The sequence below is a fragment of the Botryllus schlosseri genome, chromosome 10 (genome assembly GCF_051294905.1).
Source record: "Botryllus schlosseri isolate E-star chromosome 10, Bs_hap1, whole genome shotgun sequence".
NCBI classification, from domain to species: domain Eukaryota; kingdom Metazoa; phylum Chordata; class Ascidiacea; order Stolidobranchia; family Styelidae; genus Botryllus; species Botryllus schlosseri.
Genome location: NC_137245.1, coordinates 12,568,232 through 12,593,977, shown reverse-complemented (window position 1 = coordinate 12,593,977; position 25,746 = coordinate 12,568,232). Strand labels below are relative to the sequence as shown.

Genomic DNA, 25,746 nt, shown 5'->3' with positions numbered 1-25,746 from the left:
TTTCTTCATAATACAACGAACTATGCGACCGGAATAACTATTGGACTAAGCAGATCAGTTAGCAGACATTCCAAGTTAAAGCTCACTCTGCTAAATTCGGCTTTGTTTTTAAATACTATCTCTGGTCTGTTGATCGTATCGAAGACACGTCAGTAAAAATGTTCCGATAGTTATGATAGCTTGATTCAATGCAGAAGGATCATAGTCATCTGCTGGATACGTTTACGAAAAGGCATGATCATTCAATTTTAAGGTGGACATGGAAGTAGGGTTGCATTTAAACAAATGGTTGTTTAAAACACTTTAAACTGTTTTAAACAAAGGGCTCTAAAAATTATGTTTTTCAAGTTGTATAACTATGCCATAATTGTGTAAATACTCTCCAAAAACATGTTGTATGGGCGTACGAACGATTACCACCCGATATAACCGACGTATACGATATGGGATGGTTGGAAACCTCAGAATAGTCGGTTCAACAGCTATAGTACATAATTCGTCAAAGGAGCTGTAGGCTATATTCATCTTGGCATATTTCTTCTTCTTTGCCATCAAAAGTGAACATCGCTGTATGTGGTGAGCCGAATTCGAATTGTTGGACGAATTTTGTCTTTGTGACATGATGATAAAGACTATGCAGGATGGTGAATGACATGTCATTTGACAACGGTCAACGATTAATTATTATAGTAATGAAATATTGTCACGGTCATATCGCATGGCAGAGCCTATACTATACAATTAGGCTACATCACTAAGACAGAGTTATTCCTACATTTTGATGACCGGAATACTCTTGAAACGGAAGTGTGTCACCACTGCTGAGGCAGTTGTCCCACAATAGTAGCAGAATATACCAAATTTAGTTTTTGAAATTATGTACCAAGCTAACATTACCAGTTGAAATATAGGTTGTTGGAAGTGTTTCAAACGATTAGCAAGACTCTCCCAACTTGGGGCATTTCGAAAGGTGTGTTAAATTGGTCCCCATTCGTATTAATCGGTCACAAAAGTTCGTTCACCCCGAACATCTTCAGTTATGGTTCATGTTACTTTTGCTAAGGTCTCGTAATCCTTCATTTCTGACGACAATGTTTTCACGTCATAGTGTCAGATGCAAAGAAGAAACAAGAAATTCTTCATCGGTCAATCCTATCAAAACTCGAGAAGGCAAATGATGGATTCACGCGGATGGGATTATACAACGTGATATGTGAATCCGACAATGACGATCTGATGAGACAACTTTCTGCGATAGATGTCTCTGATATGGACTTGAGACGTGATGAAGTTCACACTATCGGAACGCTAATAACTAGATGTGATGGTCTGGAATCTTTGGATTTGATTTACCGTGATATCAACGATGACACTCTTACGACTATGAGAATTTTGCAGAATAGTCCAATTCAGGTGAGTCTTAAAATAACCTGGATTAAATAAATAATACTCTATATTGATATGGATGCCCCATGTTGAGTAGGGTTACCATACGTCCTCTTTTAAGAGGACTTGTTATCTTTTTTGAATTGTTTGAACGTGTCCTCGGAGGACACCCAAATGTCCTCGTTTTTGAGAATGTTTCCTATTTTTTAGAATTTTGGTTAAATATAGGGTAAAATTCGACTGCGATACAGTGAATCATCACTGAAGTAACGCTCCGGCGGCTACTTCGGCAGCTGAACCGGAAAGTTGACCTTTTTTCAGTCAACCAACCACAAAGTCGGGGTAAATTTAACCTTTTACGCGGATTTTACTCCAGTATTGTACGTCTGAAAATTTTGAAAAAGTGCCCTCTTTTCAGGTTTCCAAAATATTGTAACCCTAAAATGAGGACACAATTACAACGGTAATGAAGCAGTCAACTATTCATTCCAACATTCATATCACCTTGTTTCTATCGAATTATGGCGTCTTATATTATTTTTCGCGGATTCCGAGCTAATAAGTATGTCCATTGGACATTGTCCAACCATAAATTTAACTCTATTAATAGAATATGTTACAAATCAACGCGGTATCCGATGCCATCAAACCAGGCACTGAGACATATCAGGTATTTGAGACAAAACGCCTATTGTTCGAGGTCAGATTGCTCATATCAAGAACCCGCCACGCTTCAGAATACAACGAATGCTCCCAAGGATACCCGACAGATGCCTGTATCTACATTGACAGAAAAATCAATTGCTAATGATTGAAGACACACTGACAGTGACAGCTTATACATTTTAGGACAACCATGTAGATTTGGAGGAGAACACCTTCTCATTAAAACTGCTGAGTTCGTTTGTTGGACTACGTCGGAATGAATCGCAGCATTTGGACTGGAAAGTACGTTTTATGAGCTGATAATGATGATTAGAGAATAGAAACTACCGAAAGCTCGTCTAAACCGGTTCATGTTCTCTCAATTATCTCGAGATTCTGATCTTCTGATGCAGATCATTCGATATAAACAAGCTCTGCCTAAGACGTCTTCTTCAACGAGACTTTTCATGTCCCGCTACATCACTCTGTCGAAAAAGGGTCACATCATCAAGATACATGATGACAGAAAACAGTTCAAAGGACGTTTTCACATACAGGTGAGGCATCAGGAACATTTCTGTCCGAACCCAATATTTGTATAGTTGCCAAATATCTGATTTGAAATGTTAAACAGACTGTCACTGGAAAATTAATATATGCAAAGCGCAAGAGATTTTTCGAGTGGCACGTAACAAACTGCATTTGTTGGCTTTGACAGGAATCGAAATTCGCTTTTGACAGAGTCTATTGGCTCGCTCGTTTGTTGTCTTTTTTGAAACTTTTCGAGCCAGAAGTCGTTCAGACACCCAATGACCTTCTTTACGTCACACAGAATGATTTACGGCATGTATCACGGACAAATATGGAAAAGGTCAGTTTTATTGATTTGTAGAATCGGGATCACAAATTATAGTCAAAGCCTTCGTCTCTCAAACTAATACCCCATTCAGATGAGCGAGATATTGCTTGATTGCACGCAAGAGAAAAACGTCGATTGGATCTTGATCAGAATGTCAGTCAAGAAATATCAGGTCAGATTCTCCGTTGTTCATCGTATTCTCGATATTGATATTTAAATGTGTTTTCATTGAAGGTCATATTCCTGAATATTGCTGTGGAGGGAAAGATATCCACTAAAGAATACGAAGCCATTTTGCAGCACAAGCATAAAATCTCTGGGTTTGGTGTTCACTTCGATATTCATTGGGTGTTTTACGTTTCCACTGCAGATGATATACCAAGCATACGTGAAGTCTTCCAACAAAAGAAGGTTGTATACACCGCATTTAGTGGTGTCATTATAATATTGGAAATTCTTCACACACCGCAGATTGAATCTGCCAGATGCAAAATTGGATTTTGTGCTTCACTCGAAGACATTCGTCGTCTCATCGACGCTTCAATGAAACTCACGCTGGTATACGAATATCGCAAGCATATGTTGAGTGAAGAAACAATGAGTGAAGTTAAAGAGATTTCAAGGCGTCGTGGTACTCAGCTTGATGTTTTAAGCAGTGAGTAATTATCTTGATATTTATGAAGCAACATCATATTTTTGAAACAGCAATAAAGCCGTCTTTTAATAATCGAATGTTATCTCGTTGACGTTGCGTGACATTCAACAGCAAGGCTCAATAATTTGTTTAATATCCATGTTGTGAGTAACTCACCAGCCACCACCAGCTTACAAGAATGCTTGCTATGATGAGTTTCTCTTATGAAATACCGTCGTTTCAGTTCAACGCTCCGATCGAGATGCCTGGTGGGTGCTCGACTCAAAACGTCGCTGAAAACACACATCACACCAACTCCTGATGTTCACAACAGAGAGTTCTCGTTTAAGAAATTGGAATCGAGCTACTTGCACTTCGACGTGACCTATCTTAATTGATGTGGTTGCGCCATCATCACAGGCCTGATAAAGCGTATGGATATAGCAAAACGTTAACGGACTTGATAAATCTTATAAACATTCAGTTGTAATCGTGATTTACTTGCTCTTATGTTCCAGTACATTTAGGAATGTGAATTGATGTAGAGCTAACATTTTGTAATAGCCATTCACAACTTTGTGTAATTTGTGTGACTAGGATATTGCCTTTGTAGCTTGGAGTAGCTGTTGTGATTATAATAATATGTGATGTATTGTAGTGTCAGTGTAATTTAAATATATATCGTAATAGACATCAATTTGACTGCTTCTGTTGAACGTGTTTCTGAGAAACAGAGAACCGAATATTAATCTCTTTGCGCTATACAATCGATTTCTCATAGGTTCGGGTGAGTTATGCGGCGCGATGTGTGTACTGTACACAGTCGCAAGATAGAGGTACGGACACCATGAAAACGGATTCGGGAGTCATTGAAAGAAATTGTAACAAATATTTTAATGATATCTCAGTGAGTTTGATGAATTCAACTGCAGTGAATGAGTTTATATGTCCATATCGGGGTTAGCGAAGCCCGCGAGAAGGTATTATCAGTGGCCCGCGCGGTGATTTTTTAGATGACTTGCCATGGTCCAGTGGCGTAGGAGCATATGCTGCCGCTGTAAGTAGCCTGCAGCAAAATTTGAAATCAATTCATGTTCGAGCAATCTTTTCAATAAAAATTATTACAAATACTGTGCCGCGTCTCAGAGGTTGTATATTGCTTGAGAAATAAGCCTCACCGTCTCAGCGCTAAGGCCAAAAATAAAAGACAAAAAACAGAGAACAAGTGTATTAGCCGCAGATACAAGATCAATAGCCATATCAAAATTGAATTGATTTTGCATATCGTCGGGTACGCTTGCGCCAAGCCCAAGTCAGAAAATATAAGGTATTAGTCACTACAATCGCTAAAATATGTATTATATGGTAGCCTACGTACTATACCAGGGGTGGGCAATGGGCAGATCGGCTTCATGCGCGAGCCGCGTATCGGAAATCTTAGCTTTAAAAGAGCGACAACACAAAAATACAAAAACATGAATTTATGGCGTCACAATTGAAATGTGGACTATCGAATGAAGTTTATTATTGTGTGGAGCGCACTTAGACAACTGGATAATTCTAGTTGTCTAATTTCACTAAATTGGAGCAAAATTTCAGTAATCTAATTCTAATCTAATTTGTGAAATGTTTCTAAATGCTCTAATTCTAATTCTAATCTAATTTGTGAAAGGTTTCTATGCTCTAATTATAATTCTGATCTAATTTGTGAAATGTACTTATGCTCTAAGTCTAATTCTAATCTAATTTGTGAAATGTTTCTAAATGCTCTAATTCTAATTCGAATCTAATTTGTGAAATGTACTTATGCTCTAAGTCTAATTCTAATCTAATTTGTGAAATGTTTCTATGCTCTAATTATAATTCTGATCTAATTTGTGAAATGTAGGCTACTTATGCTCTAAGTCTAATTCTAATCTAATTTGTGAAATGTAGCCTACTTATGCTCTAAGTCTGATTCTAATCAAATTTGTGAAATGTTTCTAAATGCTCTAATAATTAGAGCATTTAGAAACATTTCACAAATTTGATTAGAATCAGACTTAGAGCATAAGTAGGCTACATTTCACAAATTAGATTAGAATTAGACTTAGAGCATAAGTAGCCTACATTTCACAAATTAGATCAGAATTATAATTAGAGCATAGAAACATTTCACAATTCACATTTCACATTAGAAACATTTCACATTTCACTTAGAGCATAAGTAGGCTACATTTCACAAATTAGATTAGAATTAGAGTCTAATTCTAATCTAATTTGTGAAATGTAGCCTACTTATGCTCTAAGTCTAATTCTAATCTAATTTGTGAAATGTTTCTATGTTCTAACTATAATTCTGATCTAATTTGTGAAATGTACTTATGCTCTAAGTCTAATTCTAATCTAATTTGTGAAATGTTTCTAAATGCTCTAATTCTAATCTAATTTGTGAAATGTAGCCTACTTATGCTCTAAGTCTAATTCTAATCTAATTTGTGAAATGTTTCTAAATGCTCTAATTCTAATCTAATTTGTGAAATGTTTATAAATGCTCTAATTCTAATTCGAATCTAATTTGTGAAATGTTTCTATGCTCTAATTATAATTCTGATCTAATTTGTGAAATGTAGGCTACTTATGCTCTAAGTCTAATTCTAATCTAATTTGTGAAATGTAGCCTACTTATGCTCTAAGTCTGATTCTAATCAAATTTGTGAAATGTTTCTAAATGCTCTAATAATTAGAGCATTTAGAAACATTTCACAAATTTGATTAGAATCAGACTTAGAGCATAAGTAGGCTACATTTCACAAATTAGATTAGAATTAGACTTAGAGCATAAGTAGCCTACATTTCACAAATTAGATCAGAATTATAATTAGAGCATAGAAACATTTCACAATTCACATTTCACATTAGAAACATTTCACATTTCACTTAGAGCATAAGTAGGCTACATTTCACAAATTAGATTAGAATTAGAGTCTAATTCTAATCTAATTTGTGAAATGTAGCCTACTTATGCTCTAAGTCTAATTCTAATCTAATTTGTGAAATGTTTCTATGTTCTAACTATAATTCTGATCTAATTTGTGAAATGTACTTATGCTCTAAGTCTAATTCTAATCTAATTTGTGAAATGTTTCTATGCTCTAATTATAATTCTGATCTAATTTGTGAAATGTACTTATGCTCTAAGTCTAATTCTAATCTAATTTGTGAAATTTTTCTATGCTCTAATTATAATTCTGATCTAATTTGTGAAATGTACTTATGCTCTAAGTCTAATTCTAATCTAATTTGTGAAATGTTTCTATGCTCCAATTATAATTCTGATCTAATTTGTGAAATGTACTTATGCTCTAAGTCTAATTCTAATCTAATTTGTGAAATTTTTCTATGCTCTAATTATAATTCTGATCTAATTTGTGAAATGTACTTATGCTCTAAGTCTAATTCTAATCTAATTTGTGATATGTTTCTATGCCCTAATTATAATTCTGATCTAATTTGTGAAATGTACTTATGCTCTAAGTCTAATTCTAATCTAATTTGTGAAAAGTAGCCTACTTATGCTCTAAGTCTGATTCTAATCTAATTTGTGAAATGTTTCTAAATGCTCTAATTCTAATCTAATTTGTGAAATGTTTATAAATGCTCTAATTCTAATTCGAATCTAATTTGTGAAATGTTTCTATGCTCTAATTATAATTCTGATCTAATTTGTGAAATGTACTTATGCTCTAAGTCTAATTCTAATCTAATTTGTGAAATGTTTCTAAATGCTCTAATTCTAATCTAATTTGTGAAATGTAGCCTACTTATGCTCTAAGTCTAATTCTAATCTAATTTGTGAAATGTTTCTAAATGCTCTAATTCTAATTCGAATCTAATTTGTGAAATGTACTTATGCTCTAAGTCTAATTCTAATCTAATTTGTGAAATGTTTCTATGCTCTAATTATAATTCTGATCTAATTTGTGAAATGTACTTATGCTCTAAGTCTAATTCTAATCTAATTTGTGAAATGTTTCTAAATGCTCTAATTCTAATCGAATTTGTGAAATGTAGCCTACTTATGCTCTAAGTCTAATTCTAATCTAATTTGTGAAATGTCCCTATGCTCTAATTTTAATTCTAATCTAATTTACTGCTATCCTGAAAATGACTCTTTGTCAGAGGCACTTTGCAGCGAGAATATCCCTCTGGTTCAGGGCAATCCAGCGCCAAGCCGCCATCACATTATGTACAGTGTACCAGAGATGAGCATGGATTAGGATTAGGATTTGAAAAAGCAGGATTTGTGAAATTTTGTCGAATTCGGATTGGATTAGGATTAGAGATTTTTTCTGAACGGATTGGGATTTGGATTGGATTTACTGATTTTCTTGGAGATTGATATGTCATGTGGCGAATGGCGACAAATTTTATTCAGATCAGTTATTAATGTACTTGTAGGAACTCGTTTCCTACTGAGTAGTTAACTATAACTACGTAACTCTCATTTCGATACTGAGAACGCCAGACAAGTACAGCTACACTCAATCTGTAATCACAACAACAATAATATGAACATGCTCTCTGACTGGCACCTTTTGAGCGTGCCAAGTCAGAGCGGTATGAATGTATCAGAATGTTAATATTCGAACGGTAACGCGTCAGGAATAAGCGTAATACATTTGTGAGTCGCGATCGCTTGGATATAGTTTGTAGGTGTATTATGTGCAGCTACACCACCCTCCACCAGATCGTGACTAGCCTTTTCATGCTCGGAATCGAGGGGGCACGTTAATCATTCTTCTGAAGCGAGTCTTCATCTGCTTGTTGCGCGTAGACGTCGTGTCGTCCTGTTCACGTTGGGAGCTTTCGGGTGATCGTTGCTCATGATCTGGAGATGGTATCGAACGATCACGCAAGGGCGGTCTACCTCTTGTAGGTGGTTGCGCCGCCACGAATGGATGCTCTCTGTCAATGTAGGCTGGCTTGAGTCTGTCCGCTGAAACAAGTTCTTCGCGCAAGCCAATCCTCAGTCTGAAGACCTTCTCTCCTGGGGAGATTACCTCGTATGGTCCGTCATACGGTCTTGTCAGCGGGTGCCCATGTGCGCCTCTTCGCACGAAAACGAATTTACTGTTTGATAAGTCCGAAGTCACATGAGCTGATGTGTTTCCATGAGACGAGGTAGGGGTTGGGCGCAAACTTCCGGCAGTTTCTCGGAGGCGGTTAAGCAGTGGATTGTAGTTTGTAAAGGTCTCAGGCGTGGCCATGAAATCTGCTGGCACTGCTATTGTCTCACCGTACACAAGCTCCGCCGAAGTCGACCCTAGGTCCGCTTTTCGCGTGGTTCGAAGTCCAAGTAAAACCCACGGTAGCTCGTCTACCAGTCTGAATGCGTGCATCGAGCACGCAAGGCAGCCTTCATAGAACGGTGGAAGCGTTCCACCAGTCCGTTGGCTTGGGGATGGTACGAAGTGGTCCTGTGAAGTTTGGTGCCAATAAGTTCACAAACTGCGTCCCATAGTCTGGAAGTGAACTGAGGCCCTCGGTCAGATGACATATCTGCCGGAACGCCAAATCTCGCCACCCAATTATACAGCAGTGCGCGGGCACATCCGGCGGCGGAAATGTCGGAAATCGGTATGGCTTCGGGCCACCTGGTGAACCTATCGACGATTGTAAGGAGATACGTGTATCCCCGCGAGTGAGGCAAGGGGCCTACGAGGTCGATGTTCAGATGACTGAAGCGCCTTTCCGGAACACGAAACGTTTCAAGAGCAGTTTTCGTGTGTTGGGTGACCTTCGACTGTTGGCAGGCGATGCAAGACCTGCTCCACTGGTTCACGTCTTTTGCAAGACCCTTCCACACATACTTGGCGCTTACCAAATTCTTGGTGGTCCTAATGCCCGGATGGGACAAGGTGTGTACAGCGTCTAAAACCCGTCGTCGCCACGATGGTGGAACCACCGGCCTCGGTGTCCCAGTGCTGACGTCACAAAGCAAGGTGGACCGCCCACCGTCAAATGGAATCCTCTGTAACTCAAGGCTGGTATCGCGTAGATCAAGGTCCGTTTGTTCTCGTGCCATCGCTTGGAAATCAAGGCCGTCGTCGATAGCGTTGACGGTGGCACGCGACAGTGTGTCCGCTACCGAGTTGCTTTTCCCAGAAACGTGCCGTATGTCAGTCGTGTACTCACTGATTGCGGCCAATTGTCTGGATTGCCTGGCCGACCACGGTACAGATTTCTTCGCCATAGCAAAAGTCAACGGTTTATGGTCGGTGTAGACCAGAGGTCTCAAACACGCGGCCCGCGGGCCGCATGCGGCCCGCCAGAGCATTTTGTGCGGCCCGCGACGTCATTTTGGATTTTTATTAATTTGACAATATGTAAGTGTCACATCTATCTTTTCATGTTATAAAGTAAATATTCCCCCTTAAATTGCCCCGAAAGCCTGAAACTATTCATCAAACATCAGTATCACATCAATTGCAAACGTTGCCGCAGTGGAAGATTCACTATTTCGCCACATCTCCAATTCACGATGATAAAACCTGACCCTTAGACGATTCGTGACTGAAATTTGTGAGTTGGACTTGGACGCGAACATTTTTTTGAATTACTCAGATTCTGGCTAACTCGATGGCAATATAATGACTCGAGTGGACTCGAAATACCGTGAATTTGTTAGAACCATGGACGAAACAAACTAGTCGCGTACAAGGGGAATAGTAATAGATCAGAAGGTCACAGCTTGGTATTTTGCTAACTAAGCAAGTAGTTTTGGCTACTATTGGCAATCTGTTAGTTACATCTTTGGTCGCTAAACCATATTCTTAAGGTCACTCAAAGGTTCCGATAGTACCGTAGTGGTACGCTCCAACGATGTAACAACAATGGGTGTTCGGCGTTCCGACATTTCAATCACTAGGACACATTCAGCAATATATTTATATTGTATTTATATTTTTTTCTGCTCCTATATTATCGATGATATTTGGCCATGAGATTAATAGCCTACTTATCAGAAGTATACCCGAATCCTGGATTGGAATTACAATGATCAACCCAAAAATGTTTTGATATCAGATCAGTCTCTATTATCAATCTGTTAAATTCAAAATATTCACAGTAGCTGCAAAATTTTAACCCGGTAGCTTTTATGATGGCATCATACGTTTGTCCGTCCATATTGTGTCTATATCTTATAATTAATATATATTATGTTTAATCTGAGTTGAGTACAACAACAATTCTATTCAAATAGTTATAAATGTGATGATTCTTTTCTTGTCATGCCTAAATTGATACATTTTGACGATGTGTTTTTACTGTCAGGATGGTGGATCGGCTCACTTTCAATAGGGCAATTCATTCCCGCCAAATAGGCCTACTTGGAAAGACATAAAATACACCCCTATAAATGATGCGGCCCGCGGCGTCGTCAAAACTGGAAAACTGGCCCGCGAGCACATTTGAGTTTGAGACCTCTGGTGTAGACGGTGAAGTGACGTCCTTCCAGAAAGTAGCGGAATTTTCTGATGCTCAGATGAATCACCAGCAGTTCCCTATCAAAAGCACTGTACTTTCTTTCAGCATTATTCAGTTGACGGCTGAAGAAGGCTAACGGCTTCCAAACACTCCCCAACTTCTGTTGGAGGACGCCTCCAACAGCCACATCCGACGCGTCTACTGTTAAGGCGGTTGGCGCGTCTGTTTTAGGATGCACCAAGAGCGTGGCCTTGGCTAAAGCAGCCTTAGTAGCGTTGAAAGCCGTGGTCATGTCTGTTGACCACTGGACAGTTTGAGTCTTGGCTTTACGACCTGCGGTTGCTCTGTATAGAGGCTGCATAATTTCCGCAGCACTCGGTAGAAATCTGTGGTAAAAGTTCACCATTCCATTGAATTCCATAAGTTGCTTGACCGTCCGAGGCGCAGGAAAATTGCGGATTACCTCCACCTTCTCAGGAAGAGGCTTGATGCCGCTGGCTGAAACTCGATGGCCGAGGAAATCGAGCGTGGACAGGCCAAATTGACATTTGGTGGGGTTTATCACAAGCCCGTGTTCACGAAAACGGGAGAATAATGTCTGTAAGTCTGCTAAGTGCTGTTCTTGGTCTTGGCTCGCAATTAAGACGTCGTCAAGATAAACAAACACGTTTTGAAGCCTTTGACAGACAGAATCCATCAAGCGTTGGAATGTTTGTGCCGCGTTTTTCAAACCCAACGGCATTCGTAGAAATTCAAAGAGTCCGAAAGGCGTGGTGATTGCAGTCTTCGCCACGTCCTGTGGCCTGACGGGGATTTGAAAATATCCCTTCACAAGATCGACTTTTGAAAACACCGATTTTCCATCCAAGTTGTGTGAGAAATCTTGAATGTTAGGGACCGGGTAACGATCCGGTGTCGTGGCATCGTTCAAGCGCCTGTAATCACCGCAGGGGCGGCTTTCGCCATTGGCTTTTGGAACTACATGCAGAGGAGACGCCCACTGGCTGCTGGACCTGCGTATAATCCCCAGTCTTTCCATGTTGTCAAACTCATCTTTCGCGGCTTTGAGACGGTCAGGGCGCAATCTGCGTTGGCGCGAAAAGACGGGTTGGCCGGTCGTTACGATGTGGTGTTCCACACCGTGTTTCGGCTGTTGTAGTTCAAAAGACGGTTTGGTAATCTCGCTGAATTCATTGAGAAGCTTCGAGTATACCGTGTGTGGATGCTTTTCGACTACATGGAGTTGCATGTGACGAGACCATGACAGGTGGCCTACGACAGTTGTACGGCATGTAGAAGCTTCAAGGAGCCGTCGCCCACCTATGTCAACTAGGAGGCTATGCCGCAAAAGGAAATCTGCTCCGAGAATGGGACGGGAAACGTCCGCGAGGACAAACCGGCACTCGTACGTTTTGGTGCCGATGTGCAGTATTTCCGTTCTGTATCCGTAAGTCTTGATCTCTGAGCCATTTGCTGCTACCAGAAGGGGACCAGTATTGCGAGAGAGGCGATCAGAGCGTAGAGCCGGAAGGATGCTAACTTGGGCTCCTGTATCTACCAGGAACCCGCGGGCGGATTTGGCATCGTTAACGATCAAGAGGCAGCTACGAACCCCACCAACCGCGTCAGCCTCTAACCGCGGTCGGCGTCGTCGTTTCCCTGTCGGGTCTTTCTGCGACGGGCGTAGCGCACCGGGTTCGGCGCTGAAGTTTCGCTTTTCCGTTGAGATACCAACTGGGCAAATGCGCACCCTTGTTTGCAGTTTTTAGCCTCCATACCGAAAGTTTTGTGGTAGTGACAGATGAAAACTCCGGTTGCACTGTCTACTTCTGCCTTTGGGGCGATATTCTGCGCGTCATGGCGTGGGGCGCTCACGTTGGCCGTCTGAGCTGCGAAAAAAACTCTATCCGCTACTTCGGCCAGTTTTTCAACATCTGTTTCAGCGGATGTGGCCAGCGCTGTTCGCACTGCAGCAGGTAGCTGGGCCAACCAGAACGCTCGCAGTAATGTCTCTTGACTGCCACCTAGCGTGCGCATGTGTCTCAACAAACCAGACGGCTTCCTGTCTCCTAAGCCGTCTATGTTAAGAAGTTCAGAGTCCTTAACTTCTTGTGGCTTGCCATATACTTTGATTAGCGCCTTTTTGATAGCAGGGTACTTTTCTGTTGCTGGCGGTTCAGTAAGGAGAGAGGAAATTTCGCTAGCAGTGGCGTTATCTAACACCGAAACCACATGGTTAAATTTCGTATCATCTCGGGTGATGCTTGCAGCCTCGAACTGAGCTTCAGCTCTAGCGAACCACAAAGTAGGGTTGTCAGTCCATATTGACGGAAGTTTAACGCTTACCGCATTAGCTGTCGAAGGAATGACGAGATCCTTCAATGCGTCGGTCAATCCCTGTATAGCGGCGTTATCCATGTTGGAAAGCGTCAGTATAATCCTGGCTGTGCACAATACTCGTGGTCTTCTGGAGTCTTCCAGGTAGTTCGGGGTCACCAATATAGGAACTCGTTTCCTACTGAGTAGTTAACTAACTATGTAACTCTCATTTCGATACTGAGAACGCCAGAGAAGTACAGCTACACTCAATCTGTAATCACAACAACAATAATATGAACATGAACATGCTCTCTGACTGGCACCTTTCGAGCGTGCAAGTCGGAGCGGTATGAATGTATCAGAATGTTAATATTCGAACGGTAACGCGTCAGGAATAAGCGTAATACATTTGTGAGTCGCGATCGCTTGGATATAGTTTGTAGGTGTATTATGTGCAGCTACATACTTATGGTTACCAAGTTATCTTGAATCAAGGGAATCGTTGGTTGTGAAAGAAAAATTTCCAATCCCCCGTTGCATAAATTAGCATTTTTTCTGAATTTCCAGTTGGAATCGGATTAGGATTGGACATGGACTTGAATATGAAAAAGTTATGGATTAGGATTTGGATTTGGATTGGAAGGTTCGGATTTGGATTGGATTAGGACATATAAATTCCAAATCCGCTCATCTCTGCAGTGTACGTATGATTGTACGGTGTACGTCGTATACCGTACGTACAATCATTATAGTTATTGCGACGAATAATAGCCATGCTGGCATAGTAACTTGTAGTCTGCGACAACAGTCTAGTTTCGATCACAAACAGAAAAGCAGCAAAGAAAAAAATAGTTACACAGGCTTGTTCACTTTCATGCCCTTAACTACAGCAAGAAAAAAGAGAATGATTACTACAGATATAACCAAAGAAAATATATTAGATGGTGAAGTGGAAATATTTCACTGCAGAGAGTGAGAGCATGCTGGACCGTAATGTTTTTACTTACTGAAAAAAAGAAAATCGATTCCTCATCTCAAGGCTGCTGTTCGAGAGTTCACAGGCATGACTGCAACATCAGCTCCACCGGAGGGAGTTGTCAGCCATGCAGGAGAACTGTATAAGACAGGGGTCGCCAACTCAAAACAGGTCGCTGGTCACTTTTCAAATTTTATAGAAACCGCGGGCCGCAAGAATGCAATAGTGAGGCAAAATAGGCCACACAGTTGAGCAACCACGTTATTAAAACTTAACGTTAGTAGTTAGTACAACACCGTGCTCACTATAACATGTCCAATGGGCATGGTTACGACAAAAGAAATAATTAAAATATTACAAATACAACAAGAAATATCCTGATCATAATTCTCACTTTATTTTGGGCTGTGTGCTCCGCACGATATACTTGACAATGCTATTCAGCGACTTGTGAATCGATATTGGCGATAGCCAGACATGTTACTAGCGGAAAATTGATCTTGAGAGGACGCCATAGCGGCCTAGGCCGTTTTCTAAGAGTCTGTCTTGGCAGTGTCTGGGCCATTGCACGTCAAGCAAATGTGCTTATTCATATCAGTTAACTCTCCACTCCATAGATGGAATACTGTTGTCATCGCCGAAGTTATCGAGTCGTTTCATCTAGCGAGGAATAGTGTTGTTGGCCACAGGCGAATAGCTTATTTCGAAACAACAAAAATTATTTGGAACTGAAATCAATTTCAGTATTTCGAAATGATTTACCTCGCGTTCTTCCAAAATCACAAATTAGATCGCCGGTCGCACAATGGGACCTCGCGGGTCGTGTTTTGGTGACCCTTCCCTCTGTTATCGTGCAAAACGAGCCAAGCTCGATGTATTGAGATTAACCATTATCATGGTTATGGGAGTGCACTGTGATTAGATATGAACTTGATTTTTGCTGTGTTTATTTCTCATTCATAATTTCATACAATTTCCAAGTTTTTGCGAATTCAGTAATTATATTTTTAATCTAATTTGGAAAAAGCTGTGGAGCTCTAATTCTAATTCTAATCTCATTTGAAGAAAAAAAACTGTTTAGCTCCAATTCCAATTTCAATCTAAGTCGGAAACGATGAAAATTTTCTAGTTGTCCAAGTCTGTGGTGATACGGTGCGTCTCCACCTGCCCTGTAAGGTGTTTGAAATCAGACTGATATGACGTCTAAGCAGTGCGGAGTGGTGGGAGGAAACTCTCCAGTTATTGCTATCCTTTACAACACAAATGGAAGAGTCGTATTCCCCATTGCTAGCCCGGAAAATGATTGTGACCTGCGCTGGCGTAATTAATTATCAAGTTCATTGTTGAACACAATGATTTGTGTACGAGTCAGTGTATATGTCACATAAAAAACATCGAGGACAAAAATAAACCGATTCCTTTCCTTCATCAATGACCATAAGGCATCCATTGTGGCTGGTGTAACGTTTGTGAACTCGATTCGAGAGTTCAATTGCATGTTTCTAAACATGTAGTGCCAACTTTTCCTAAATTTTACAGGTCTTGCGTAAACCATAAGGAAAGAAACAACGCGAAACAATACGCATATTGTTAATACCCGATAAAAGGCATCAATTTGTAATCAGGTTAAACCTCTGTAGAAAAATGGCGAAACGAATACGCAATCAGTGAAGAGCCGCAATCAAAGGATGAGAGCCGCAGTTTGCCAACCCCTCTAGTATACCATTGTCCATGATTATTTTTGACAAATCATTCAACTGAATATTTTTTCTCGCTGCGCCACATCTAACTGCGGGCAGTCAAGTTTTGAACGTGGTCTCTTGCTATAAAAGGAACCGATAGATCTGATATAGCCGATCATCATTCATGGTAGAACGTAAATACGACTTTGCCATTTAAGCATTTGAAACACTAATGGCAGGATAAAGTTTGAGATACAAGCATAAAGATGCTTCGAATTAATTCGGTTCGATTTAGCTTAACATCAAACGCTGTCACGCGCAACATATTGTCGAAAGCAACCACCGATTCCAGTCTGGATCGTAACAAATTATGCTCGTTATTAGTCATCCATCTCTCCGTGCTGCGTGAATTGTCCAGCATCATTTCACGCCCCCACCCCACAGCCTGCCGCCCCTGGCGCGGAGCCACAACAGCCAAGTGCCTGCTACGCCACTGCCATGATTTGCTTAAATTATTCGTAAATTAACATTTATTCAATGTTAGAAAATTCTCGTGACACAAAATATCTTGCGTTTAAAATATGGTTGCCGGTTTCGGAGCAACCTCGTTTACGACGTCGATTTCGACACGCTTGCGCTGAGAAACTCCATCTTCTCTCTCGACCAGACGAGCGAATTCACGATCTCCTTCTCTTAGTTAAATTGTATTTTCACCCATATTCATTTATAAAATAATTCTTGAGTTGGTTCCGTGATAGTCTCTTTGATTGGAGGCTTGGCTGACTGACTTTAAAAGTACTCAAGTAAGTAAGTCGTTGTGAAAACGGTCCTACTTCCCTCACATGGATGGTGAAAAGATGCAAATTGAGCTATGCGAAAGGTGACGAGCTTGATTCATATTGATGCATACCAACAGGTATCCAATTGTCGATAGCATAAGCATTCATCCACATCATGATAGTATTGAAATGGAAATGCGATACTAATCCTCTGTTTTCTCGAACAACACGTTTTAGAAAATAGCATGGTACGGCGCCATCCCCAATATTATAAGGCCCGTAGTTTAGTCGAAGAGCAATACGGAGAAGTTGTATAGGATACGGTGTGAGCACTTTGCGTGATTAGTAAACGTTAATAAAAAATATGGTGGACCGCAAAAATGCCATATTGTGTAGCTTTATTTCCGTAAATTAAAGGCATAACTACACTTGCTTTTATTCTTCAACATGTATGTTATTATGACAAAATAACTGATATTAATTATAACTCAAAATATAAGATAATGGGAATTAAAAGTGAAATATAGATACTACTTCTAAAAGTGGAACATGTATTTCAAGCCTTTAGTCCAGAAAGTTTTAAAGGAGGTATGCTGAAACAGCTCTAAAACTCAAAAAAAGTCAGAGTTCACATTTCCAGATTAGGAAACGCCATGGACATGTTAGATGACGATATGACAATTAAATGCTAGATTGCGAAACATCACTTTCAAAGGTTATGATGAGCCATATATACTGTGATGAATTATTTCATATGGGCGAAGGGCGACAATGTGGCAATGATACTTTCGTGAAATCATCCTGGTCACTCCGTATCCACTGCGCGAGAAGCGGGACGAAAATTCTTGGCTTTACTCAACTTTTATGAAAATTAAATGTTGATACTCCGTGAAAACAGCCCCGAAATTTCTCAGGCTATCTTCCTGATTGGAAGATTGAACTACTTCTACTTGACAAACTCAAAGTAGCGAAATAAGATCTACTTGAGTAAGTACCAGAAGTACAGGAAAACTACTTGAGTAATTCGAAAAAGTAGAAGTACTTCGTTACTGACCACCTCTGAATAGGACAGTGTGTTTGTGTATGCCTGCGAATTGAAAGTCATTCCTGCTCGGAGTGCGCATATTCATTACTCTAACTAAGGCTTTGCCATCTTTTATCAGGAAATGCCACAATATATAGCTCAAACGTCGGTATAATGAGCAAACAATTGTCGGGATGTCAGAATTGGAACAACATTGTGCTGTACGCAAGTTGAGGAATTACCGATTAGATGCGCGCTTTCTCGTTTGCTATCATCTGTAGGCTACTAATGCTTGTCTGCATTATACACTCGTATTCGCTCGGTGTCACTTGACAGTGTTTGATTTGTTATTAATACTGCGCATTGTGCAGTGCACAGTGTTGAATTATGTTGTCAAAAAATGATGCAACACGAGATTCTCGGTGGCGCAAATTCTGAATTTATTCGATTAGTTTGAACCGGAACCTTCTATGTTCCAATAAACGTTATTGCTGGATGGACTGTATCAAGCGCAACCGTATCGCGGATCGAATTTCAAACCTTTCGGATATCGGGATATGTATTTCTATTGATAAGGTCACGGCATGCGCCATATTGCTCTTACTGCAATAACACGTGGATAATTAAAGGCGCACCATTGTACGATCAAATTCGACTGGCTGATCGGGGCCTACGTAGGCCGTATACCCCGGGCTGATATTAACCAGCGGGTTGTCCGCATAAAACCCCAAGAGCGTAGCCAGGGAGTTTTTCGTTTATAACTAGAAATCCCGTCCTTCTGAAATGCCAATTCACTAATTCGTATTATCGATGCTGCGTACTGCAAATTAGCAAGAATCACTTGTATGCGAAATGGGTCATCGATATCTCATGTGCACTTGCAATATAGTCGGTGGTTTGATTTAGCGCGTCCGCATGCAGGCCTGCTATACCGTCAAACAGTAACTATCTCTGAGTGTAATATTGTTTGTGTTTAAGTATCTTTTTGAATAAAACTTATGCCCGCGTCTGAACAAATTGTGCTCGTTGCCATTGCCGAATCTGGGTATTTTTTTAGGTATGACTATCGCACCCTGTATTTGTAATTATTGCGGGTTTGCGGCATGTTTGCAATTTCGTTATCAGCGCAACTTTGCCGACCGATTGTACAGTCCGATAAAATTGATCACTACTATGTATTTCGCACAGCTCACTGATGCTGATTTCAGCAAACTAACGATCAATATTAGATGTACAAATTCGATCTCATCGTTAGAAACGTAGATTTGATCGCGCGCTTTGAGAAGCACCATCTCCCATCGCGATTTGACGATCAAATATACGTCCACCTTCAACAAATTAAAGTGCATTATTTGCATCGATGAGGGCCGCAAGCCGCGTTTAAAATATTTTGTGAACCATTTTTGTGATAAATATTCTCGCAGCGCAAAGTTGAACAGTGTTTTATTGTGTGTGCCTGCTCGTTAGAATTTATTCCAGCGCCCATAACATTAATCCAATTATGCCCTGCGAACGTAAATTGGGAAATGCAGCAATGCAGTCAAAATCGATGTTTTAATCAGAAACCCATTGTCGCGATGCGAGCTACTCAATACTAAGTAATTAATTACTGATTGGCCGCGTGCCTTTGTAATCATCATTCTTGTCCGTTTTTCCTGTTCCAGAATTGTCGCGCTGTGTACCTGCTCAGTCCAGCGACGAATGCCGATTTCGCAGCAATCAATGACCTAATTTCGCAATCATCTCAGCGGGAGACCGCGTCGCGTTGCATTGTGCGATGCGATATGCGTGTACATTACAAACGAATCTCGCTAATCGGTCGCGGCCCCGCGTAACACTGGTAATACGACTTGTTGAATTGCAACTGAGTATTAGAGTCAGAATGGTCATTTCAAGGGGTGGGGTGTTCGACGTCCCCCAGGCTACGCGCCTGCCGCCACCCCATGCAAAAATAAAAGTCGGCGCCTATGCACTGACTCATTTAGCCCATCAAGGATATGATACGATGCTATCTATGCCAGGGATAGCCTGACCAATATTCAATTGGCATGAGTTGGCGGCTGTCAAGTCACCATGCAGTTCGAATTTACGAATTGGCTCACAATTTCTTAGATATTGTAACTGAACTTGAAATTATTACATGTGACTTGATTTTGCAACAATAATACCAACTTGTCGGGTGTGTAAAGTCTTTTCTAGAAAAGAGGACAAATTCCCAAAAAAGAGGATACTTTCAATTTATTGAAAAAAAAATGAGACAATTCCTCTTAAAAAGGGACATATGGTAAATATAGTTTCAACGGTAGCTTTTGTCCAAACATAAACATAAATATCAATAAATATATTTTGTAGTCTACATTCCAAGGTACTTATCGACGGTCGGTCAGAATAGCGTCGCGGCCACATAATGCCCTCGTCTGATATAGACCCATGGTACAGCAACACGCAACTTTTGTGAAAATTGCCGCGAATATTTGAAGTATGCAAAGTACTAATTCCATTGCTGGGTTATTTGAATATTCAGATACATCGGATAGAAATAAGTAGGACATGTTTAAGCCTGAAATTGCACGATTACAATGTGTAACGGAAAGTTTGCGAAGTATAACCAAACAATCTGCGGATTTGTAGCATGATAATATAGAGTAAAGTGAATTAGTTATGGCGACAACTATGGTTCTGTCATCATGATGAAATAGAAATCGACGATGTATTGTAGAAGGGAATGTAAATATTTCCTATGTGGTTCGCTCACAACCCATATATGACAACTATTTCGATTTGTAATTTCAAGCTGGTAATTTGACCATTACCTTGGTTTACCATTCTACCATTTAGCCTGGTTCATTTCAAAATCAAAGGATCTGACGCGAACGAAATAACGAACGAAGAGTTACTCAAACACCTATTTCATAAACCTCCGTGTAAGTAAGTTTGATTACTGAGCTGTATCTATGACGCTGAAAAAGGATCCACACGATGAAGCGGTGCTGGTCAACATTGATATCATATCTACAAGTTGGTAAAATGTAGCTGGAATTTGGCGTGGTTCAAATCAATATCATGGCACATTAAAACGTCAATTGCATTCTGTAGTGTGGGATATCGTATAAATAACAACATAACAAACTATTCTTTATGTCGGTCGTTTGTTTGTGCTTTAGGAATATATCAATTGGAACGAGCGATATCTTTGGATAATATGTGTGCTAAGTTGAAAAATCAGCAATGCTCTGGGATCTTGCATCCGATATATCAGAACCGTTGTTGTCTACTCGCGGGTAAATCGCTGGGAATTCAATCATGCCATGAATCAATATTACATAAGTAAGGTCTTGTTGCGGTATAGGTTATGTCGAGGATTACATTGTCATATAAAGACATCATCAAGGTCGATTTTCTCTCTGATTAATCTACGCATCTCACAATCCAACATAGAAAAGCATACAGTGTTGGTCCCATCGAAATATAGTGTATTTGTATTTCCAAATGTACAGATTTTGTATCGAGCTCAGCGCAATAAATTTTTCCAATGCATGCCACAAAAAACTTGATGGTGTTTTCTCGACCAATAACTAAATTACATTAGTCCAGTGTTCGATACGAATTTAATAATGGATTGATGCTATTGTCCCTTGTGCTCGATAAATCAGAGCTGCTGTACCTGCGCGTCCGTCACAAGCGACTCACTTACAGCTCAAATTCATAATACCGAGCAAGACATTGGTGGCTTGGGCATTGCACGAATAAATATCTTGGTACAGAGAAATGACAAATTTTTGTATAAAAATTACTATATTGAACATGAACACAAAACACATTTACCACATTTCGGTGTACGTTTTCGAGTTCTTTGATATTATGCGTTTTGCATATAACACAAATCTAGTTGAATAGGATGTGTCTAGCAAATAGGGTTCCGGTAAATATCAATTTGCCTCTGATTCGAAGCGATAAAATCTAACCATAATAAAAACCATGATTTTTTTGCTCTTTATTATTATTTTTACTTAGAACAACTGAAACAACAACAACAATGAGTTTGAGACCATTGAAAATCATCTAAATGAAGGTGCTTCGGCAAATCTCATCAACTGAATAATTCGAGGCTCTGGATCTTCATCTGCGTACTGGAAAATATTCAACCCAGCAGAGAAATGTTGGTGGCTAGGATTGTCCGATATCTGTTCTAGTACCAAGCAGACATGTTGCGTCAAATCAGCAGCATCCGTAACAGTTGCATCTTCAGTATCATCTTCATCATGAGCATAGCTGTTGATGTCTGGAGTGGTCTCTGCCAGCAAGGCGTTGATTTTTCTCATCGCCTTTTCCACTTTTCCAGTTCCAGAGTCAGTATCCATGAAGTGATCTTTCACTCGAAGCATAACTTCAAGATTTATTTGCGTTAGGCGATTGCGACTCTTGGCTGCAGTTGCTGCCGCAGATGACCAAAGCCTCTCACAAGACGCAGCATGTGGAACGCTCGAAAGAACAGTCCTGGCGAGTTTTGAACGTTCCGGAGAAACAACAGCTAAATCCTTCCATAATAATGCCGGCCGTGCCGTTAAAAATGGTACCCAGATAGTGGATTCTGCATCAAAAACTCCTAAAAAAATCAGGGTAATATCAGAAACGTGCAGTGATAGGTGTGCAGTGTGCACTCGTAGACTCACCCTCTTTACAATCATAGTCGAACCAGTGTTTGATGAGGTTAGAAGCAGATTCATCATTGAAGCTTGGTTCTATTTTTGAAAATATTTTTTTGGCCAGATCCCGAACAAGCCTTTTGCCAGTCATGTTCAAGCCACAGCCTCTAACTCGGGGATCTAGAACCCAGGCCACTAGATGATGGTCCTCGACATAGTTTTTCGTTCTTCGTTGCATCTTTGATAAAACCAGACTCTTCTCATCAGCATCCTGAGCGGTAGTCTTTTTTTTCTCAAGCTTGAGCCACATCCAGCCTGATAGGATTAGCCCAGCGGAAGTATTGTCCAATTCTGAGATGGCTGTAAAAATGCAAGATTTAAGATTTAAACATATCACCTGTTAACTCTGAGTTAAATATTTACAACTTTATTTTTATTTAGAAATTATTTACAATATAATTTGAATGAAGTAGCATAGTTATGATTGCCAGTGTCGAACAGTCGCCTCGTTACTTTTTTGCTCAGAGTGTTGCTCAACTGCCGCAAAATGAAGTTTTTCAGTAACTAACCAGTAATGACATAATACGGCTTGAGTAGACCATAGATTGCTTTAGTATCTTCCCAAAATTTCTGATCATTGATGATTGTTCGAACAGTACATGCACTCGCTGTATTCAAGTGCGGTTTTGACGTTTCTTGAACAAACACAACCTCGAAAAAAGATGACTTCATGCAAATGTCACAGAAATCTATGAATTATTTACTTGAATAGCTGTTTCAACATTTATGACATGCTTCAATGTTTCGGAGAAGGAATACCATCTTGTCTCGCTAGGTAACCACATGGGGATCTTTTCCCGGCCCATATATCGAGAGATTGAGCTACGGAGAGCAACTGATCGTCGGATGAAAGATGCAACAGTGATCACCTTTTCAACTATATTCCACACACGACTGATGCCCATCAGGTCTTTAACGAGAAGATTCGACTGGTGAGCCAGACATGCACCTGTCAAGGTTATGCCCGATTCAGAATTCTGAAAAACAAATCTCATGGTTATACTAACTCCAAAAACAATGACAGGCATGCATATTATGCAACATACTTTTGACTGGAACTACTTGTCCATGTGTCACTAACAATCGTCAGAGTATGAGCATTATTGACAAATTGTTCAATTGCAGTTGATACTTTTGAGTTGAGACCACATAGTATGGAGCCGGATGCCTGTTCTACGCTCGGCAAATTAAAATCTGGTCGCAACGAATGACAAAATTGTCTAAAATGCATGTTGTTTAGCTGATTCCAAGGTATATTTCCTGTGTAACATATAACATGATGTGGGATATTATCACCAAAAATGAATCTCCAAATGCATGAATACCTGAGATAAATGACAGAACAAGCGACTCGTAACTGGAATATTCTTGGTTCTTCGTCAAGGGTCTAGTCACATAGTTGGTTATAGTCTTCTGTCCAGAAAAATCTTGCTGCAGCGCATTACTAGAGCCTGGGCCTTCATCTGATTCTCGGAACTCTGACCTCAACTTCTGAGGCGTCTTCTTGCAAGTCTAGAGATATATTTAACATAAATCTGATACAATAATCCACACTTGATTTATTAGACTCCATGACCAAGAAGGGTCAAGCCGTCAAGGGAGCCTGTACTTTCTTATACACAGCATGACCATGACAAACCGCGGTTGCCGAAATTAATATTGATTCATCGCTACGGTATAGTGCGATCATTTATCACCCATACCCGTTGCCCCGGAGACAACCAAACCTTACCCTAGCCCCAAACCTATGCTATCTACAATACCCCAGCCATAATTGCATGATGATACGTAACATCATAACCCTAATTATTGACGCCATAAGCTTAGACATGTTCATGGGGAACACTAGCTATTGATAATCTTGTAGTTGTGGATAAGGAAGTAGGCTCAAAAGATGTTGTCTAGGACTATGTGATAAGTATCTTTCGGTTGACGTGTTGCATATTAGATATTACCACATCAAGCATAGCATACCGTAAGCAAGGGTTTTTAGATATGCAAAGAGAGTGCGGTAGCAGTGCTGTAATCTGCCCATACCCTGTTAACGTATTACCATGCACACGCAGTTATTCAAGCGATTACATGAATTAGATTCACTCATAATACAGTAACATGGTATCTTACCTGCGTATGAGTTTTCATTCTGATTACTTGACCCATCATATCAGCACCGCAATAAATGCAAACGGCTCTTTTGCATCGCTTTGGCATTAGAGATGCGGGAATCTCCCGATATATACTCCAGATTGAGTTTCGTTTTCGCCCTCCCACCATCGCCTTGTAAACAGCAGCACCACGGACACACCGAATCCACAGCAAAGCTCAAGAACTGGCTGATCACCGTCACCGCCTATTGCGAGCACTCTGTTCCCGCCTTGCCCTCGATTCGCTAAACCGTGCCGGTACCGGTGACGAAAAACGATGTCCGGGTTGTGTCAATATACAATGGTTGTCCAAAAATCTATATTCACGCACCTTTTTAAAAATTAAAAATAAAAACCAAAAAATCATTTATATCAAAACGGTAAAATTAAAATCAAAAATCAAAGGAAAAAACCTGATTTATATCACACTGATTTAAATCAGCCTGATATTTACCAGAACCCTACTAGCAAACATCGCCCCAGTTTTTCATGTGACGAGGAGAGTTTTGTGTAGATCATCTAATATTTTACAGTGCGCGCGTTGGATAGTGCGAAAGGGATCAAGCATTAATCAACCGGGCGATATACTGACACTGTGTATGCGTTTCAGTTATTCGTCACTAATTCGGACGATAAAGCATTGAACCCGGTGTTCAACGTATCAATACCGAAATTGTTGTTTCATCTTTAGCCTTAGTTGTTACAAACGATTGATTTGTAAAATTGTACCAGTTGTTAGTTTTGATTATTGTAAACGATTGCATTAGTAATCTATTTCCTTACATCTGCACAATACACGGTTGGATTGTGCCAACATGGGTCAATTTCCAATAAACTATAAGTAAGACATACGAATCTGGTTTTTCAAATCGAAGTGCTAATAATGATGCTTCAATAATGTTTGCTGATGTCATATTACCCTTTAACACGGCACAGGAGGAGGTATACGTGAAACTAATGATCATGATCGGACGGTCAAATCTCGGGTTGCAAATCAATGTGGTAATAAGTATGTACGTAAAGAATTTACCGAATCACAATGTTTTACATTAAAATACATGGGTTCGCTTGCGAGAAATTAACTCTCAGTCTATCATTGATCAGACATTGAAATCTCGTATA

General features: G+C 40.1%; 2 protein-coding genes across 6 annotated transcripts in view; one reads left to right on the top strand and one right to left on the bottom strand.

Moving 5' to 3' along the window:
• The window catches only part of LOC145448206 (uncharacterized), a 56,615-nt gene extending 52,394 nt beyond the window's left edge, over window positions 1-4,221 (top strand). Inside the window, exons 14-21 of the mRNA XM_080326558.1 lie at window positions 1,109-1,413; window positions 2,236-2,334; window positions 2,445-2,588; window positions 2,750-2,902; window positions 2,982-3,062; window positions 3,125-3,301; window positions 3,362-3,545; window positions 3,769-4,221. Of these exons, the coding sequence (XP_080182684.1) occupies window positions 1,109-1,413; window positions 2,236-2,334; window positions 2,445-2,588; window positions 2,750-2,902; window positions 2,982-3,062; window positions 3,125-3,301; window positions 3,362-3,545; window positions 3,769-3,821 (1,196 nt within the window). The 3' untranslated portion in view covers window positions 3,822-4,221. The remainder of the gene's footprint in view (window positions 1-1,108; window positions 1,414-2,235; window positions 2,335-2,444; window positions 2,589-2,749; window positions 2,903-2,981; window positions 3,063-3,124; window positions 3,302-3,361; window positions 3,546-3,768) is intronic.
• Window positions 4,222-21,751: 17,530 nt separating this feature from the next.
• LOC145448909 (uncharacterized) lies at window positions 21,752-25,073 on the bottom strand. 5 transcript variants are annotated; one of them, XM_080327358.1, is made up of 7 exons: window positions 24,605-25,073; window positions 23,806-23,992; window positions 23,527-23,720; window positions 23,185-23,457; window positions 22,990-23,131; window positions 22,448-22,780; window positions 21,752-22,380 (listed from the first exon to the last, which is right to left on the bottom strand). In XM_080327358.1, the coding sequence occupies exons 4-7, from the start codon at window positions 23,383-23,385 to the stop codon at window positions 21,833-21,835; spliced, it is 1,224 nt and encodes a 407-aa protein (XP_080183484.1). In that variant the 5' UTR covers window positions 23,386-23,457; window positions 23,527-23,720; window positions 23,806-23,992; window positions 24,605-25,073; the 3' UTR covers window positions 21,752-21,832. The 5 variants fall into 5 exon arrangements, with proteins under 5 accessions (XP_080183484.1, XP_080183485.1, XP_080183483.1 ...); XM_080327359.1 differs by having other exon boundaries at window positions 23,527-23,700; XM_080327357.1 differs by having other exon boundaries at window positions 23,527-23,740; window positions 24,605-25,072.
• Window positions 25,074-25,746: the final 673 nt, after the last annotated feature.

What these genes read in the sequence shown, in the direction of transcription:
- LOC145448909 (XM_080327356.1), bottom strand. Translation starts at nt 24,754, where the DNA reads ATGGTGGGAGGGCGAAAACGAAACTCAATCTGGAGTATATATCGGGAG. An exon ending in GAATGAAAACTCATACGCAG is followed by an intron (nt 23,458 to 24,604) that starts GTAAGATACCAT and finishes TTTGTTTTTCAG; the next exon opens with AATTCTGAATCGGGCATAAC. An exon ending in GCCGTATTATGTCATTACTG is followed by an intron (nt 22,781 to 22,989) that starts GTTAGTTACTGA and finishes GCATTTTTACAG; the next exon opens with CCATCTCAGAATTGGACAAT.